Source organism: Motacilla alba, chromosome 25 (assembly GCF_015832195.1).
Source record: "Motacilla alba alba isolate MOTALB_02 chromosome 25, Motacilla_alba_V1.0_pri, whole genome shotgun sequence".
Classification (NCBI taxonomy): domain Eukaryota; kingdom Metazoa; phylum Chordata; class Aves; order Passeriformes; family Motacillidae; genus Motacilla; species Motacilla alba.
The window spans coordinates 821,069-838,281 of record NC_052040.1 but is presented as its reverse complement, the minus strand read 5'-3'; the positions used below and the strand labels follow the sequence as shown (position 1 = coordinate 838,281).

The window sequence follows — 17,213 nt, the reverse complement described above, 5'->3', positions numbered from 1 at the left end:
ATTCTACAAGGATAAATCTGCTCCAGTCTCCCGTGGGCAAGTCCTCAGTCAGAACAGGAGGGATGATGTTACTTCCCATCCTCTGGGAGGTCAAATTTACAAAGAGTGAGTGCCAAGACCAGGACTAGAGAGGCCCTGGCTCCTGCCAGGTGGGCCAAAGGGACACTGGGATCCCTTGGACTGTGTGGATCCACGGCCTGGCCCAGCAGAGCCACAGGAGCTCACGGCTTTAGGTGGCCCCAGGGCACAATGTCCCTGATGCCATCGAGATCCCTAGGGGCAGAATCCACCTCTATTCCTGGGGTGACAGGGAGATCCCAACAGGGACTGAGCTGGGAGATGAAGTGACCCCAACTGGGAATGGCCAAAACAGGCCCTTGGGACTGGCCCTGAGATCCCGGGAATCCTTGGCACAGATTGTCTCAGGAGAGGGGATTTCAGGGAGCCCAAAGGGCATCGGGGGGCTTGGGCAGATCTGTGGGGACAGAGGGAATTCACCTGCCAGGGCCTGATCCCGACTGCCCTGGCAAAGGGGGATGCTCTGGAACCCCCACAGGGCCTTTGTGACATCCTCGTGTGGGGAACAGGGCAGAGGAGGGGTCTGGGACAGGGGACATGAGAATCCAGAGCCTCCTGAAGGTCGCTTTGGCCATCAGAGCAAGGAAGACCCAGGGCCCTGCCAGCTTCCTCGGGTGGCGGAAATGTGCTAGGGGTGTGTCTGGGGTTTGTTCCTTTTTTGTGGCTTTCCCAGAAAATATTTTTTTTTTTTGACGATTTGGGCACTGAAGCTTGTTGCTGTTGCTGTTGGTTTTATTCTCTCTGGTTGCTGTTTCAGGAAATTGTTCTTCTCTCAGCCCTTTGGGATCTTTGTGCCTCCACGGGGAGGGAGAGGGGCAGTTTTTAGTGGCAGCACACACAGGAGTGGGTGCCCATGGGTGGGGACCCCCCAGTTTCCCCCAGTGTCACAGCACATTCCCGTAGATGTCACCGGGTTCCCGTGGTGGCCCCTGGGGTCCCCGCAGCTCTGCGTAGGTCACCTGGGGATCCTGGAGGGTGGTGGCACGGGGGGACGCTGCAAGAGACATGGGCTGTGGGATCTGGGTGGGGTGACACTCGTGGGTGACGTGTCCCTCTGTGTGTGTCCCCCCTGTACTCACCTCCTGCCCTCTTGGTGACCACGACGTGGGTGTACAGCACCTCCCCCTCCTCTGGGGGGGCCGGGGGATCCGGGGGGGCCCTGAGGGAATAAAGGGGATGTGGGGGAGGGGATGGAGAGCTGTGGGGGTAGGGTAAAAGGGAACTCATGGCTGGAGACCCCCACTCACCTTTCCTGCTGCTTCCTGGCAGCTGCAGAGGGAAGAGAGGAGGGGTGACTGTGGGGTCCCAGGGCCCTGACCCCTCTCAGGATTCCTGAACCCCCACAGGACCCTCAATTTCCTTCAGGACCCCCAAGCATCCCTGAAGCCCCCCAGAATTCATGAACATCCCCAGCACCCCCAACCAACTCAGCCTCAAGAACCCAAAGCCCAGAAGGGACAGAGACCCCCCAAACACCCCCAGGGCCCCTGAAAGAACCCCCAACCTCCCTGCAGGACCCTCCAGCACCTCCCCAAACCCTCCAGCACCCCCAGACAAGGTCAAAATTCTGGGGCTGTGGGTGCTGCCCTATCGCTCCCCAACTCTGGGGGCCTGTACAGCTCTCTGGGACCCCCGTCCCCCCATTGTCACCCACCCACACGGCGCCACCGGTGCCAGGCCACAATGACACCCACGAGCAGGAGCAGGAACAAAAGGGCCCCACCGACCCCTGCGGCCACTGCAAGAAACAGAGGGGGACACGTCAGGGTCACCCATCACCCCAGGGGTCCGGCACTCCCTGGGGACCCTGCGTGACCCCACCTGTGACCCAGAGTGAGTGAGGTGTCAGCTCCAGGGCCAGCTCAGGGCTGAGTGCCCGGAACACGCGGTGCCCGTCCTGTCCCAGCTGGTTGGTGGCCACGCACTGGTAGGTGCCCGAATGTCCCACATCGATGTCCCCGAGCTCCAGGAGGGGACCCCGGGCCACCTCCTGCCCGTTGCGCAGCCAGGTGAAGGTGACAGGGGCTGAGCCCACCTGCACTGAGCAGCGCAGGGTCACGTTGTCACCTGCATGCACCTGGTGTGCCGGGGGACTGGGGGTGATGGTGGCACTGGCCACGGGCACTGTGGGGACACAGACAGGGCTGGCACCTTGCGAGGTGGGATGGGGGTGCCGTGGGTGGGGTGACCCCCAGCCCGAGTGTCCCACTCACCCAGGACGGTGACATTCAGGGGGTCACTCTCGGCCTTGCTGTCCCCATTGCTGACCCGGCACCAGTACTGGCCGCTGTCATTGTCCCCAACGGGGCTCAGCTCCAGGTGGGGGCCGATGCCCAGGGATGCCCCTGAGCCCTCCCGGTGCCAGGAGAAGGACAGGGGACCTGTCCCCGCGGCCACCGTGCAGTTCAGCACCAGGCGGTCCCCGAGTGCCACCTGTCCCCCGGGGGGCTGTGCTGACAGGGACACCCCTGAGAGCGGGACCCCTGCGGGAGGGGGGGGACAGCAGGGGACAGTGAGGGACACGGGGAGGGTCAGGGAGGAGCAGGAGGACGCCAGTGAGGGAGAAGGGGTGCAGAGTTTGGGGAGATTTGGAAAGGAACCCCGAGGGACACCTGGAGAGGGAGGGGGGTGACACCAGGGAGGATACAGGGACCCAGAGAGGGGATGGGGGGACCTGGGGAACGTGCGGGGACCTCAGAAAGGCGTGGGGTGGCCTAGGGAGGGGTGAGGGATGCCGGTGATGGACAGGGGGACTCAAGCCAGGAAGGGAGGGACCTGGGTAGGAATCTGGGGCAGGGATGGCAGGACATGGAAAAGGTGTCAGGGAAGGATGGGGGTACCCATGTAGGGCTGGGGGACTCAGCCAGGGAGCCGAGGAAGGGGGAGGGGAGCCAGTGAGGGATCCGGGAAAGGTTGGGGGCCACAGGGCAGGTGTCAGGAAGGACTGGGTGTCCCCAGGCAGGGCAGGGGACCCAGGGAGGCTGTGGGGGCTCCCCGTGCCCATCCCGGCACTCACTGCGCACTGTGACATGGAGCCAGCCGCTGCTCTTCCACACGGCCCCATCCTCGGAGCCCACCTGGCAGCTGTAATCCCCCGAGTGGGAGACCCCCACGGCGGGCACCAGCAGCTGCGGGGACTCCTGCGGGCCCCCCACCACCTGCCCGTCCCGGTAGAACACGTGCAGGAGGGGGACGCGGGGCCGCAGGGGGCTGGGGGTGCTGAGGCAGCTGAGATTCAGGGGGGACCCCTCGGTGAGCTCGGGGGGACCCTCCAGCACCGGCACCGAGAAGAGCTCTGGGAAGGAGAGGGGAGGTGAGGACGGCGACTCTGAGTCCGCTGGGAAGTGGCTTTGGGGGTGTCAGGGGATTGGAGTTCCAGCCGTGGGGGTGCTCACCGTGCACTGGCACTGGCACTGGCTGTGCCCAATATGACACTCTGGAGTCGACCTGGCCCCTGCAGCTGTAGTAGCCGCTGTGGTTCAGCTGCAGACGGGACAGGGACAGCTCGGTCCCATAGAGGAGCCTCCCCACCTCCTTGAGCCCATGGTAGAATTGCACCTCGGTGACCAATGTGTCCCGCCAGCCCCGGCAGCGCAGTGTCACCGTGTCCCCCTCCAGCAGAGCCCGCGCCGGCACCTGCAGCACCAGCCGGTCTGGGGGACAGAGGGGACCTGTCACACCCGATGGCACCGGGACCCCCCCACTGGGTCAGGTCCTGCGCACCAGGGGTCCCCAGTTCCAGCCTGGGTTCCCTTGGACTGGGATGCTCTGGGATGTCCCCAGAGCAGGGGACAGGCTCTGGTCACACCAGGAGGTGACCCATGGAGCGGAGCCCACCCAGAGCCCTCGGGGTCCCCGCAGGTGCCAGGCTGGGGACACCCAAACCCCCCTCACCGTCTGAGACTGTTACGGCGGGGCTGAGATCAGTTCCAGGTCTCTCACACCTGTAGCTGCCTTTATCGATGACAGTGAACTGGTCGGGTGCCTCCTGCCACCAGCGCTGCCCGTCCCTGTACCAGGTGGTGGCACCGATTGTCCCCGAGCCCTGGCAGGTCAGTGTCACGCGGTCCCACGTCACCGGTGGCGTCCAGGGGGGCTCCACGAGGATCTGGGCTGTCTGGGCACCTGCGGGTGACAGGGGACACCAGCCTGCCAGGGCCAGCGCAGGGCTGGGGACAGCGGGGTGGGGACATGGCATCCGCCGAGGACTCACCAGCGAGGCCGAGGGTCTGGGCTGGAAGGGAGAAGGGACAGGGCTCAGTGGGGGTGGCACCATGGGGACAGCAGCACGGGGACACGGGGTGTGCGGCTGTCCCAGAAAGGTCTCTGTGGGGGCACTGGTGTGGCACAGAGGTCTCGAGGAGAGGGACACAGCAGCCAACTCATGCTCAGGCATGGGGACCCTGTGCTGGCTCGGGTCACCCCCACCAGCCCCACAGCCACATCCCCATGGCCCTGTGCCCATGATCCTGTTCCGATGGCACCTGTCCCCATGGGCCGTCAACATGGTGCCTGTCCCCTTGTCCCTGCATCCCTGTGTCCCTGTCCTCACAGCTGTCCCTGCCCCAAGGTTCCTTCTGCCGTATTCTTGTCCCCACAACTCTATCCCCCTCTTCCTGTCCCCACATCTCAGTTCCCCTTTTCCTGTCCCCTGTTCCTGTCCCCAAAGCCACCCCACAACTCTGCTCACACTGGGCTCCATGCCCTGCTGGCCTTGGGGACCTCCGGGGACCCCACAACCCCCCTGTGCCCCCTCCCCCATCCCCAGGGTGTCAGGCCCGTGCCCAGGACACTCACCCCACAGGAGCAGCGCCACCTTCCCGGCCATCCCGGTGTCCCCAGCCATGTGCACTGGCTGTCACTCGCTGCTGTGGCCACCGCTCCCCTGGCTGGCGGCTCCTCGGATGAAGGGGAAGGAAGCGAGGTCACGTCTTGTCCCCACGTGTTGGTGGCCCTTGGTGGGGGCAGGGTGGCCACAAGCTGGGGACAGGCTGTGGGCAGGGTGGGGACAGCATGGGGACAAGGCTGGGTGGCCCCCGGGGGGACATGGGATTCCCAGGAGTGGGGGGCTCAGTGGGTTTGGGGAGCCAGGGCTGGGTGTCCACGGGAATGGGGGACCCATGGTTGGGGGTCCCTGGGAATGGGGGTGCCAGGGATGGGCAGGGGCTGGGTGGGCACAGGGCTCACAGCCCTTTCAGGGGGTTCCTCAAATTTTGGGTGACCCAGGGCCCGGCACAGCCCCCACCCTGGGGCACCCCTGGGCTCTCCTGGGAGGCTCTGGGTCTCTGCCCCACACACCCCTGGGTCAGGTGCCCCCTTTTCCTGGCTCAGCCATGCCAGGCTTGATGCCCAATTTGCTGAGACAAAATTATACATCCAGAGAATAAAAGCAAAAATCTTTCCCACACCATTATTTTCCCAATAAAGAACAAACTCATCAAAAATCAAACTGACAAGGTATAAAATCCTCTGGTTTATAGAATCCTCTAAACAGTTGTTCTCCTAACAAGTCACTCACAACAAAAACACAAACAAATCACAAAGAAACTAGATTTTTTTTGGTTCCCTTTAGCAGCCCTTTGCTGCATCCCAGAGCAGCGTTTGCTTGTGGATGACACAGAGTGTGGAATCTCCCTGAGTGTCCAGCAGCTCCATGGGATTGTTCCCTGCCTGCTGGGCAGCAACCCAGCCCCTCAGGAAGCCTTTTCTTGGGCCACATTGAGGAACTCTCCCCATTTTGCTCATTCCCACGCTGAAACTTGATTGACTTCCCCTGGAGGAAGGGGAGAAGCTCTGTCCATCCTTGGGACAGTGCACAGGAATCTGTGGAAATGCCCGTGTGTGCCTCAGGCTCTGATTCCCTGCTCAATCCACTCCAGCCTGCCCTGAATCCCCCTGCCTGGGCACTCCCTGCTCCTGCTGGGACACCCCTGTTCCCCAGACCCTCGTGTGCAGCCCCTGCTCAATATTCCCACACTTTTCCCTCTCTTCTGGTGTGCACATCCAGAGCACAAACATTCATTCTGGGAGGTTCCAGAGGGCTGCAGGTTTTGTTCAGGAAGGAGGGTGCAGGTCAGGTTGTTGAGCAGAGTGCTGTTGTCTTTGCTGTAGCTTTGTGGTTTTCTCAGTCTCTTGGGGACAGGGACAAGTGACCAACTGCTGCATTTCCGGACTGGCTCCCCCACAGCTGCCCCTGCAGGGTGTGTTTCCAGCCAGCCCTGCTCTGAAAACCATCAGAGGCCCTCACATTGGGCTCCTTTGGGCTCCCTTTGGGGTTTGTGCTTCTTGCAGGGCTGAGCAAACCACAGGCAGGCCTTTTCCCCCACAGAATTCTCACCTCTGCAGCAGCTCTAAAGCTGCCACAATCAAAGCCAAGGGGGCAGAGGGGACCCTGAGGTGCTGGCTGCCACCTGGGGCTGGGCAGAGCAGGGCTGGGCAATGGCCATCCCTGTGCAGTGGGGCTGGGCCATGGCTGGGCCCCACCCTTGGGTGGCCACCCCAACAACATCAGCCACTCCACAGTGCATATCACTGTGCCAACACTAACAACACCCCAATATTTAATCAACAATATAATCAATAATGTAATATCAATTCATATGATATCCAGTGAAAATCAGCTTGCATTAACTTGTTTCCCACAATACACACCAGTGAAGAGCTGTTATTCCTGTTCCCACTGCTTTGCCCAAAATCCCTGCAATTTCAAAGTCATAATAGTTCAGAGAGAAGGGGGTCACATTTTCCATCCCAAGGGAGGTTCCCACCTTGCTCAGCTTCCTTGACAGAGCTGAACAAAGCAACACCATTTCTGCCAGTTGAAGCAAAGAGCTGCACTCTTGTGCCAGGAGCAGGGAACCAGGTCCTGTGCCCCCTTGGAACTGGGATGGGCACCAGTAAGCCACCTTACTGGGAGCACTGGGAGGGGGATTGCAGAGCCACTAAGCACATGGGGTTAAGAGGAACAAATCTGATTTTGTTTGATGTCTCAAGGTGAGACATCATCTACACATGAGGTGAAAAATGACTCTGTGGGTTGTACATGTGCTGGGAACCCTGTCCCCGGCGAGGCTTCACCCAACAGACGACCAGGGGAGAGAAAGCTTCAGTGATGGGGCTGTGAGTGACCCCCACTGGCTGGTGGGAAAGATGTCTGGGAAAAAATGCTCGGGAAATGGGCCTGTAGGAGGAGCCTTTGCAAATAAAAGCAGCAAACTGTGACAGAACAGGAGCGTTTTGCCTTGGGTTTCTTGGAGGGTTCAGGGGCTGTCTCAGAGGGTCAGCTTGGCCCTCCTTCCCTCTGGGATTCCCATTCTCTGAACCTGGGAGAAGCAGGGAGAGAAGCAAGGAATGATCAAAACAAGGGGAATGCATAGTGGAAGATTGTTTACCTGGAGGGAATCAGGAATTGGATTCTGCTGTGAGTGTTTGGATTCAGTGACCAATTGAATCCAGGTCTGTGTGTGTGTGTCAGGACTGTTGGCTGACAGTGATGAGATTCTGTGCAGTGGAGTGCAGTTGAGTGCTTGGCACATTCAGTTGAGATGTAATGTCATATGATATAGAATGATATAGTATAATAAAGTAATTAATTAGCCTTCTGATAAGATGGAGTCAGATGCATCATTCCTGCTGGCCCTCAGAAAAAAATATCCCAGATCCTACCCCCCTCGCCTTTTCCTCCCGGTGCTGCTTCTTCCCTGTCCGCACCCGTTCTTCCCTGCTTCTCTGCTTCCACCAGGCAGCTCATTCCTGCTCGTCCTGGACGTTCCTCCATTGCTTCACAGGGCCATGGGGATGTGGCTGTGGGGCTGGTGGGGGTGACCTGTGCCAGCACAGTGTCCCCATGCCTGAGCATGGGTTGGCTGCTGTGTCCCTGTCCTCGAGACCTCTGTGCCACACCAGTGCCCTCACAGAGACCTTTCTGGGACAGCCCCCACACCCCGTGTCCCCGTGCTGCTGTCCCCACGGTGCCACCCCCACTGAGCCCTGTCCCTTCTCCCTTCCAGCCCAGACCCTCGGCCTCGCTGGTGACTCCTCGGCGGATGCCATGTCCCCACCCCGCTGTCCCCAGCCTGCAGCCACCCACCGCCTCTGCCGCGTTGCCCATGCTGCCCGCAGCACCGAGCCTGCTGCAGCTGCCCAGCGCAGCAGCAGCCCGCGGCAGCCAGCCCATAGCCACCAGTGCCGCAGCAGCAGCCCGCAGCCAGCCCGCAGCAGCCAGCCCGCAGCCATCGCTCGCCGATGCCAGAGACACGCAGGTGCCGTCCTTGGAAATCACGCCCAGCCACTCACAAAAGCCATGCGGGCTCGCCGTGGCTTGCAGCACACACACTCCATGTGCCGAGCTGATGGCCACAGAGCGCCCGGGCTCTTTGCGGTAACGCTGGCCCTGTCTTGTGTTTCCCTCTCTGTCCTTTTCCCTTTCTACTCCCTTCTCTCCCCCTTCGGTAAGAACACTTCCCCTCCTTCAGCAAGAAACAGTTCTCAGATATAATATTGCTGCCTTTGTGCTTCATTTTCATCTGAGAAACCTTTCAGAAAGAATCCTCCCCGACTGCCCCTTTTCCAGCGGGCTGGGACAGGGGCAGTGGGAGGGGGAATGGGGAGGCCCTGGGTGTGCTGCAAGCACTGTGGGGAGAGAATGGGGCAGTGACTGAGGGTACCTGGGCACTTGGATGGGGCTGGGGAGCCCCTGCAGGGACGAGCAAAGGGATGGGGGAGCCCTTGGGGGTACTGGGAGAGGAAATGGGGAGCACAGGGTGCCCTGGGTAGCCTCCCCCTGAGCCATGCCCACCTCCCTTGGAAGGATGGGCAACCACAGGAGCCATGCAGGGAGAACCCCCAGTGTCACCCAGTGCCTCCCAGAGCGTCACAACTTTTGTTGTAGATTGTCATAGATGTCGCTGGGTTCCCATGGCTGCCTCTGCAGTGTCATGTACGTCGCCTGAGGATCCTCCACCGGGGGTGCCGGGAGGGTCCTGTGGGAATAAGGGGGTGTGTGGAAGGGGATGGGAGGTCCTGGGGGTTTGGTTAAAAGGTGCATCATGGCTGGAGCCTGCACTCACCATTCCTGGTGCTTCCTGGCATCTGCAAAGGAAAACTGGAGGGGTGACTCTGGAGACCCAGGGGCCCCCATCCACCCTTGGGAATCCTGACCCCCCCCCAAACACACAATTCTCCCCAGGCCCCCCAGTATCCCTGATGCCCCCTCAGTATCCCTGAACCACCCCACTAGCACCAACACCCTGAGCCCCCAGAAGCCAGAGCCTGGCAGGGAGGGGGACCCCTGACAGAACCCCCAACATCCCTGCAGGACCCTCCAACCCCTCCCCAGGGCTCGGAGCCATGGGCACTGCGGGCTCAGTGCCTCCCAAGTCAGGGGCTGTGGGTGCTGCCCTATGGCCCCCCTTCTCTGGGGGCCTTCCCACCTCTCTCCACGACCCCTGTCCCCCCATTGTCACCCACCCACACGGCGCCACCGGTGGCAGGCCACAATGACACCCACGAGCAGGAGCAGGAACAAAAGGGCCCCACCGACCCCTGCGCCCCTGCAAGAAACAGAGGGGGACACATCAGGGTCACCCTGAACCCCAGGGGTCCGGAACACCCTGGCAACCATGTGTGATCCCACCTGTGACCCAGGGTGAGTGGGGTGTCACCTCCAGGGCCAGCTCTGGGCTGGGTGCCCGGAACACGCGGTGCCCGTCCTGTCCCAGCTGGTTGGTGGCCACGCACTGGTAGGTGCCCGAATGTCCCACGTTGACATCCCTGAGCTCCAGGAGGGGACCCCGGGCCACCTCCTGCCCGTTGTGCAGCCAGGTGAAGGTGACAGGGGCTGAGCCCACCTGCACCGAGCAGCGCAGGGTCACGTTGTCACCTGCACGCACCGGGTGTGACAGGGCACCGGGGGTGATGGTGGCATTGGCCACGGGCACTGTGGGGACACAGAGAGGGCTGGCACCTGGCGGGTTGGGCTGGAGGTGCCGTGGGTGGGGTCACCCCCAGCCCGAGGGTCCCACTCACCCAGGACGGTGACATTCAGGGGGTCACTCTCGGCCACGCTGTCCCCATCGCTGACCCGGCACCGGTACTGGCCGCTGTCATTGTCCCCAACGTGAGGCAGCTCCAGGTGGGGGTCGGTGCCCAGCGGTGCCCCCGAGCCCTCCCGGTGCCAGGAGAAGGACAGGGGACCTGTCCCCGCGGCCACCGTGCAGTTCAGCACCAGGCGGTCCCCGAGTGCCACCTGTCCCCCGGGGGGCTGGGCTGACAGGGACACCCCTGAGAGCGGGACCCCTGTGGGAGGGGGGACAGCAGGGGACAGTGAGGGACACGGGGAGGGTCAGGGAGGAGCAGGGGGACGCCAGTGTAGGAGAAGGGGGAGCTTGGAAGGAACCCCGAGGGACACCTGGAGAGGGAGGGGGGCGACACCAGGGAGGATACAGGGAGCCGGGGAGGGGATGGGGGGACCTGGGGAACGTGCGGGGACCTCAGAAAGGCGTGGGGTGGCCTAGGGAGGGGTGAGGGTTGCCGGTGATGGACAGGGGGAATCGAGCCAGGAAGGGAGGGACCTGGGGAGGGATCCAGGGCAGGGATGGCAGGACATGGAAAAGGTGTCAGGGAAGGATGGGGGTACCCATGTAGGGCTGGGGGACTCAGCCAGGGAGCCGAGGAAGGGGGAGGGGAGCCAGTGAGGGATCCGGGAAAGGTTGGGGGCCACAGGGCAGGTGTCAGGAAGGACTGGGTGTCCCCAGGCAGGGCAGGGGACCCAGGGAGGCTGTGGGGGCTCCCCGTGCCCATCCCCGCGCTCACTGTGCACTTTGACGTGGAGCCAGGCGCTGCTCTTCTGCACGGCCCCCCCCTCGGAGCGCACCTCGCATCTGTAATACCCTGAGTGGGAGACCCCCACGGCGGGCACCAGCAGCTGCGGGGACACCTGCGGGCCCCCCACCACCTGCTCGTACCGGTAGAACACGTGCAGGAGGGGGGCTCGGGGCCGCAGGGGGCTGGGGGTGCTGAGGCAGCTGAGATTCAGGGGGGACCCCTCGGTGAGCTCGGGGGGACCCTTCAGCACCGGCACCGAGAAGAGCTCTGGGAAGGAGAGGGGAGGTGAGGACGGTGACTCTGAGTGCGCTGGGAAGTGGCTTTGGGGGTGTCAAGAGATTGGCGTTCCAGCCATGGGGGTGCTCACCGTGCACTGGCACTGGCACTGGCGCCGACTGTGCCCAATATGACACTCCGGAGTCCACCCGGCCCCCGCAGCTGTAGTTGCCGCTGTGGTCCAGCCGCAGAGGGGACAGGGACAGCTCGGTCCCATAGGGGGACCACACTTCCCTGTCCCCATGGTAGAATCGCACCTCGGTGACCGACATGTCCCGCCAGTGCCGGCAGCGCAGTGTCACCGTGTCCCCCTCCAGCAGCGCCCGTGCTGGCACCTGCAGCACCAACTGGGCTGTGGGACACAGGGGTCTGGTCACACCGGGGGATCCCCCCATTGGGTCACACCCAGTGCACCAGGGGTCCCCAAATCCAACACGGGGGGCCTCCCACACTGGGATGCTCAGGGATGCTCACCCTGCACTGTCACTGTCACCGGCAGTGACTCCTTCCACCCCCAGGATCCCACCCGGCCCTTGCAGCTGTAGCGGCCGCTGTGGCTCAGCTGCAGAGGGGACAGGGACAGCTCCATCCCACTGCGGAGCCCTCCGAGTTCCTTCCCGTCGTGGTGGAAGGACACCGAGGTGACCGTGCTGTTCCGCCAGCCCCGGCAGCGCAGTGTCACCGTGTCCCCCTCCAGCAGCTCCCGCGCCGGCACCTGCAGCACCAGATCGTCTGGGGGACAGAGGGGACCTGTCACACCCGAGGGCACCGGGACCCCCCCACTGGGTCACACCCAGCGCACCAGGGGTCCCCAATTCCAACAGTGGGTTCCCCCACTCTGGGATGCTCTGGCATGTCCCCAGAGCAGGGGACAGGCTCTGGTCACACCAGGAGGTGACCCATGGAGCAGAGCCCACCCAGAGCCCTCGGGGTCCCTGCAGGTGCCAGGCTGGGGACACCCAAACCCCCCTCACCGTCTGAGACTGTTACGGCGGGGCTGAGATCAGTTCCAGGTCTCTCACATATGTAGCTGCCTTTCTCGGTGACAGTGAACTGGTCGCGTCCCTCCTGCCTCCAGCGCTGCCCGTCCCTGTACCAGGTGGTGGCACCGATTGTCCCCGAGCCCTGGCAGGTCAGTGTCACGCGGTCCCACAGCACTGCCGGTGTCCAGGGGGGCTCCACGAGGATCTGGGCTGTCTGGGCACCTGCGGGTGACAGGGGACACCAGCCTGCCAGGGCCAGCGCAGGGCTGGGGACAGCGGGGTGGGGACATGGCATCCGCCGAGGACTCACCAGCGAGGCCGAGGGTCTGGGCTGGAAGGGAGAAGGGACAGGGCTCAGAGGGGGTGGCACTGCAGGGACAGCAGCACGGGGACACGGGGTGTGGGGGCTGTCCCAGAAAGGTCTCTGTGGGGGCACTGGTGTGGCACAGAGGTCTCGAGGACAGGGACACAGCAGCCAACCCATGCTCAGGCATGGGGACCCTGTGCTGGCACAGGTCACCCCCACCAGCCCCATAGCCACATCCCCATGGCCCTGTGCCCATGATCCCGTTCCGATGGCACCTGTCCCCATGGGCCATCAACATGGTGCCTGTCCCCTTGTCCCTGCATCCCTGTGTCCCTGTCCTCACAGCTGTCCCTGCCCCAAGGTTCCTTCTGCCGTATTCTTGTCCCCACAACTCTATCCCCCTCTTCCTGTCCCCACATCCCAGTTCCCCTTTTCCTGTCCTCTGTTCCTGTCCCCAAAGCCACCCCACAACTCTGCTCACACTGGGCTCCATGCCCTGCTGGCCTTGGGGACCTCAGGGGACCCCACAGCCCCCCTGTGTCCCCTTCCCCATCCCCAGGGTGTCAGGCCCGTGCCCGGGGCACTCACCCCACAGGAGCAGCGCCACCTTCCCGGCCATCCCGGTGTCCCCAGCCATGTGCACTGGCTGTCACTCGCTGCTGTGGCCACCGCTCCCCTGGCTGGCGGCTCCTCGGATGAAGGGGAAGGAAGCGAGGTCACGTCTTGTCCTCACGCGTAGGTGGCCCTTGGTGGGGGCAGGGTGGCCACAAACTGGGGACAGGCTGTGGGCAGGGTGGGGACAGCATGGGGACAAGGCTGGATGGGACAAAGTGGGACATGGGGTTCCCAGGAGTGGGGGGCTCAGTGGGTTGGGAAGCCAGGGCTGGGTGTCCAGGGGAATGGGGGACCCATGGTTGGGGGTCCCTGGGAATGGGGGTGCCAGGGATGGGCAGGGGCTGGGTGGGCACAGGGCTCACAGCCCCTTCAGGGGGTTCCTCAAATTTTGGGTGACCCAGGGCCCAGCACAGCCCCCACCCTGGGGCGCCCCAGGGCTCTCCTGGGAGGCTCTGGGTCTCTGCCCCACACACCCCTGGGTCAGGTGCCCCCCTTTCCTGGCTCAGCCATGCCAGGCTTGATGCCCAATTTGCTGAGAGGAAATTATACATCAAGAGAATAAAAGCAAAAATCTTTCCCACACCATTATTTCCCCAATAAAGAACAAACTCATCAAAAATCAAACTGACAAGGTATAAAATCCTCTGGTTTATAGAATCCTCCAAACAGTTGTTCTCCTAACAAGTCACTCACAAGAAAAACACAAACAAATCGCAAAGAAATTAGATTTTTTTGGTTCCCTTTAGCAGCACCTTGCTGCATCCCACAGCAGCGTTTGCTTGTGGATGACACAGAGTGTGGAATCTCCCTGAGTGTCCAGCAGCTCCACGGGATTGTTCCCTGCCTGCTGGGCAGCAACTCAGCCCTAAGGAAGCCTTTTCTTGGGCCACATTGAGGAACTCTCCCCATTTTGCTCATTCCCACGCTGAAACTTGATTGACTTCCCCTGGAGGAAGGGGAGAAGCTCTGTCCATCCTTGGGACAGTGCACAGGAATCTGTGGAAATGCCCGTGTGTGCCTCAGGCTCTCATTCCCTGCTAAATCCACTCCAGCCTGCCCTGAATTCCCCTGCCTGGGCACTCCCTGCTCCTGCTGGGACACCCCTGTTCCCCAGAACCTCGTGTGCAGCCCCTGCTCAATATTCCCACACTTTTCCCTCTCTTCTGGTGTGCACATCCAGAGCACAATCATCCTTTCTGGGAGGTTCCAGAGGGCTGCAGGTTTTGTTCAGGAAGGAGGGTCCAGGTCAGGTTGTGGAGCAGAGTGTTGTTGTCTTTGCTGTAGCTTTGTGGTTTTCTCAGTCCCTTGGGGACAGGGACAAATGATCAATTGCTGCATTTCCGGGTTGGCTCCCCCACAGCTGCCCCTGCAGGGTGTGTTCCCAGCCAGCCCTGCTCTGAAAACCATCAGAGGCCCTCACAGAGCCACTGCTTGGGCTCCCTTTGGGGTTTGTGCTTCTTACAGGGTGAGCAAACCACAGGCAGGCCTTTTCCCCCACAGAATTCTCACCTCTGCAGCAGCTCTAAAGCTGCCACAATCAAAGCCAAGGGGGCAGGGGGGACCCTGAGGTGCTGGCTGCCACCTGGGGCTGGGCAGAGCAGGGCTGGGCAATGGCCATCCCTGTGCAGTGGGGCTGGGCCATGGCTGGGCCCCACCCTTGGGCGGCCACCCCAACAACATCAGCCCCTCCACAGTGCATATCACTGTGCCAACACTAACAACACCCCAATATTTCATAAAAAATATAATCAATAATGTAAGATCAATTCATATCATATCCAGTGAAAATCAGCTTGCATTAACTTGTTTCTCACAATACATACCAGTGAAGAGCTGTTATTGTTCCCACAGCTTTGCCCCAAATCCCTGCAATTTCAAAGTTTTATTAGTTCAGAGAGAAGGGGGTCACATTTTCCATCCCAAGGGAGGTTCCCACCTCGCTCAGCTTCCTTGACAGAGCTGAACAAAGCAACACCATTTCTGCCAGTTGAAGCAAAGAGCTGCACTTTTGTGCCAGGAGCAGGGAACCAGGTCCTGTGCCCCCTTGGAACTGGGATGGGCACCAGTAAGCCACCTTACTGGGAGCACTGGGAGGGGAATTGCAGAGCCGCTAAGCACATGGGGTTAAGAGGAACAGGTCTGATTTTGATTGATGTCTCAAGGTGAGACATCATCTACACAGGAGGTGAAAAATGACTCTGTGGGTTGTACATGGGCTGGGAACCCTGTCCCCGGCGAGGCTTCACCCAACAGACGACCAGGGGAGAGAAAGCTTCGGTGATGGGGCTGTGAGTGACCCCCACTGGCTGGTGGGACAGATGTCTGGGAAAAAATGCTCGGGAAATGGGCCCGTAGGAGGAGCCATTGCAAATAAAAGCAGCAAACTGTGACATAACAGCAGAGTTTTGCTTTGGGTTTCTTGGAGGGATCAGTGGCTCGCTGGGAGGGTCATCTTGGCCCTCCTCCCCTGTGGGATTCCCATTCTCTGAACCTGGGAGAAGCAGGGAGAGAAGCAAGGAATGATCAAAACAATTCTTATCTCATTTACTGCTCCTGTGTTGTTCCCAAGGGGAATGCATAGTGGAAGATTGTTTACCTGGAGGGAATTTGGAATTGGATTCTGGTGTGAGTGTTTGGATTCAGTGACCAATTGAATCCAGGTCTGTGTGTGTCAGAACTGTGGGCTGACAGTGATGAGATTCTGTGCAGTGGAGTGCAGTTGAGTGCTTGGCACATTCAGTTGAGATGTAATGTCATATGATATAGAATGATATAGTATAATAAAGTAATTAATTAGCCTTCTGATAAGATGGAGTCAGATGCATCATTCCTGCTGGTCCTCAGACAAAAATATCCCAGATCCTACCCCCCTCGCCTTTTCCTCCCGGTGCTCCTTCTTCCCTGTCCGCACCCGTTCTTCCCTGCTTCTCTGCTTCCACCAGGCAGCTCATTCCTGCTCGTCCTGGACGTTCCTCCATTGCTTCACAGGGCCATGGGGATGTGGCTGTGGGGCTGGTGGGGGTGACCTGTGCCAGCACAGGGTCCCCATGCCTGAGCATGGGTTGGCTGCTGTGTCCCTGTCCTCGAGACCTCTGTGCCACACCAGTGCCCTCACAGAGACCTTTTGGGAACAGCCCCCACACCCCGTGTCCCCGAGCTGCTGTCCCCATGGTGCCACCCCCACTGAGCCCTGTCCCTTCTCCCTTCCAGCCCAGACCCTCGGCCTCGCTGGTGACTCTTTGGCGGATGCCATGTCCCCACCCCGCTGTCCCCAGCCTGCAGCCACCCGCCGCCTCTGCCGCGTTGCCCATGCTGCCCACAGCACCGAGCCTGCTGCAGCTGCCCAGCGCAGCAGCAGCCCGCGGCAGCCAGCCCATAGCCAGCAGTGCCGCAGCAGCAGCCCGCAGCCAGCCCGCAGCAGCCAGCCTGCAGCCATCGCTCGCCGGTGCCAGAGACACGCAGGTGCCGTCCTTGGAAATCACGCCCAGCCACTCACAAAAGCCATGCGGGCTCGCCGTGGCTTGCAGCACTGTCCTAGTTAAGATCTCAAAAAACCCTAGGGACCAGAAATGCATGCAAGCCCTCACCCCAAGAGACATTATGAATTCAAAAAACATGGCTATTAACTACTATATAACAACACAGAGTAATGGCAACCAAAATGCACTCAAAACAGGGTTTTTTCCACTCTCTCACAGTGCCGCACGTTGGGCGCCAAATTTTGTCCTAGTTTAGGGCAAATTTGGGAGAAAATCTGCAAAAGGAGGCCCCTCCAGAAAGCAAACCCACACAGCCCCTCCCTCCAACCGGTTCGGGAAGGATTCCTCGGAGAGAAGTGGAAAGAACCTGTTTATTTAACAGGCACAGCACCCCCCAGCACACAGAATGAACAATACCAGATGATAACACTCCTTCACCACTCTGAAAATGATGACAAATTCAGAAAGTCTCTCTTGGGGGGTGGTTGCTCTGTTGTCAGTCCCTCCCGCGCTGGAGATGGCTGCTACAAGCCACGAGGTGCAAGCTCTCGGTGTTTCCAGGTCCCAGTCCAGAGCAGGTTCAAGTAGTTCCAAAAAGGGGAGGAAAAAAAAAGGAAAAAAAAAAAAAAAGAAAAAAAGGAAAAAAAGAAA

General features: G+C 60.8%; 3 protein-coding genes and 1 long non-coding RNA gene across 12 annotated transcripts in view; 1 reads left to right on the top strand and 3 right to left on the bottom strand.

Moving 5' to 3' along the window:
• Window positions 1–792: 792 nt before the first annotated feature.
• The window catches only part of LOC119711491 (Fc receptor-like protein 4), a 36,380-nt gene continuing 19,959 nt past the window's right edge, over window positions 793–17,213 (bottom strand). For both annotated transcript variants that reach the window (XM_038161807.1, XM_038161808.1), the window contains exons 6-8: window positions 1,326–1,347; window positions 1,158–1,237; window positions 793–1,072 (exon numbers count right to left, since the gene is read on the bottom strand). In XM_038161807.1, coding sequence (XP_038017735.1) covers window positions 963–1,072; window positions 1,158–1,237; window positions 1,326–1,347 — 212 coding nt within the window. In that variant the 3' untranslated portion in view covers window positions 793–962. The remainder of the gene's footprint in view (window positions 1,073–1,157; window positions 1,238–1,325; window positions 1,348–17,213) is intronic.
• Window positions 4,061–5,037, bottom strand: LOC119711498. The gene is made up of 3 exons (XR_005259729.1): window positions 4,876–5,037; window positions 4,292–4,312; window positions 4,061–4,203 (listed from the first exon to the last, which is right to left on the bottom strand). It is a non-coding gene; the product is annotated as an uncharacterized LOC119711498 (long non-coding RNA).
• The window catches only part of LOC119711497 (B-cell receptor CD22-like), an 18,054-nt gene continuing 10,094 nt past the window's right edge, over window positions 9,254–17,213 (bottom strand). Inside the window, exon 2 of the mRNA XM_038161827.1 lies at window positions 9,254–10,015. Coding sequence (XP_038017755.1) covers window positions 9,660–10,015 — 356 coding nt within the window. The 3' untranslated portion in view covers window positions 9,254–9,659. The remainder of the gene's footprint in view (window positions 10,016–17,213) is intronic.
• The window catches only part of LOC119711489 (Fc receptor-like protein 5), a 73,236-nt gene continuing 71,254 nt past the window's right edge, over window positions 15,232–17,213 (top strand). For all 8 annotated transcript variants that reach the window (XM_038161790.1, XM_038161792.1, XM_038161787.1 and 5 more), the window contains exon 1: window positions 15,232–16,314. In XM_038161790.1, the coding sequence (XP_038017718.1) occupies window positions 15,903–16,314 (412 nt within the window). In that variant the 5' untranslated portion in view covers window positions 15,232–15,902. The remainder of the gene's footprint in view (window positions 16,315–17,213) is intronic.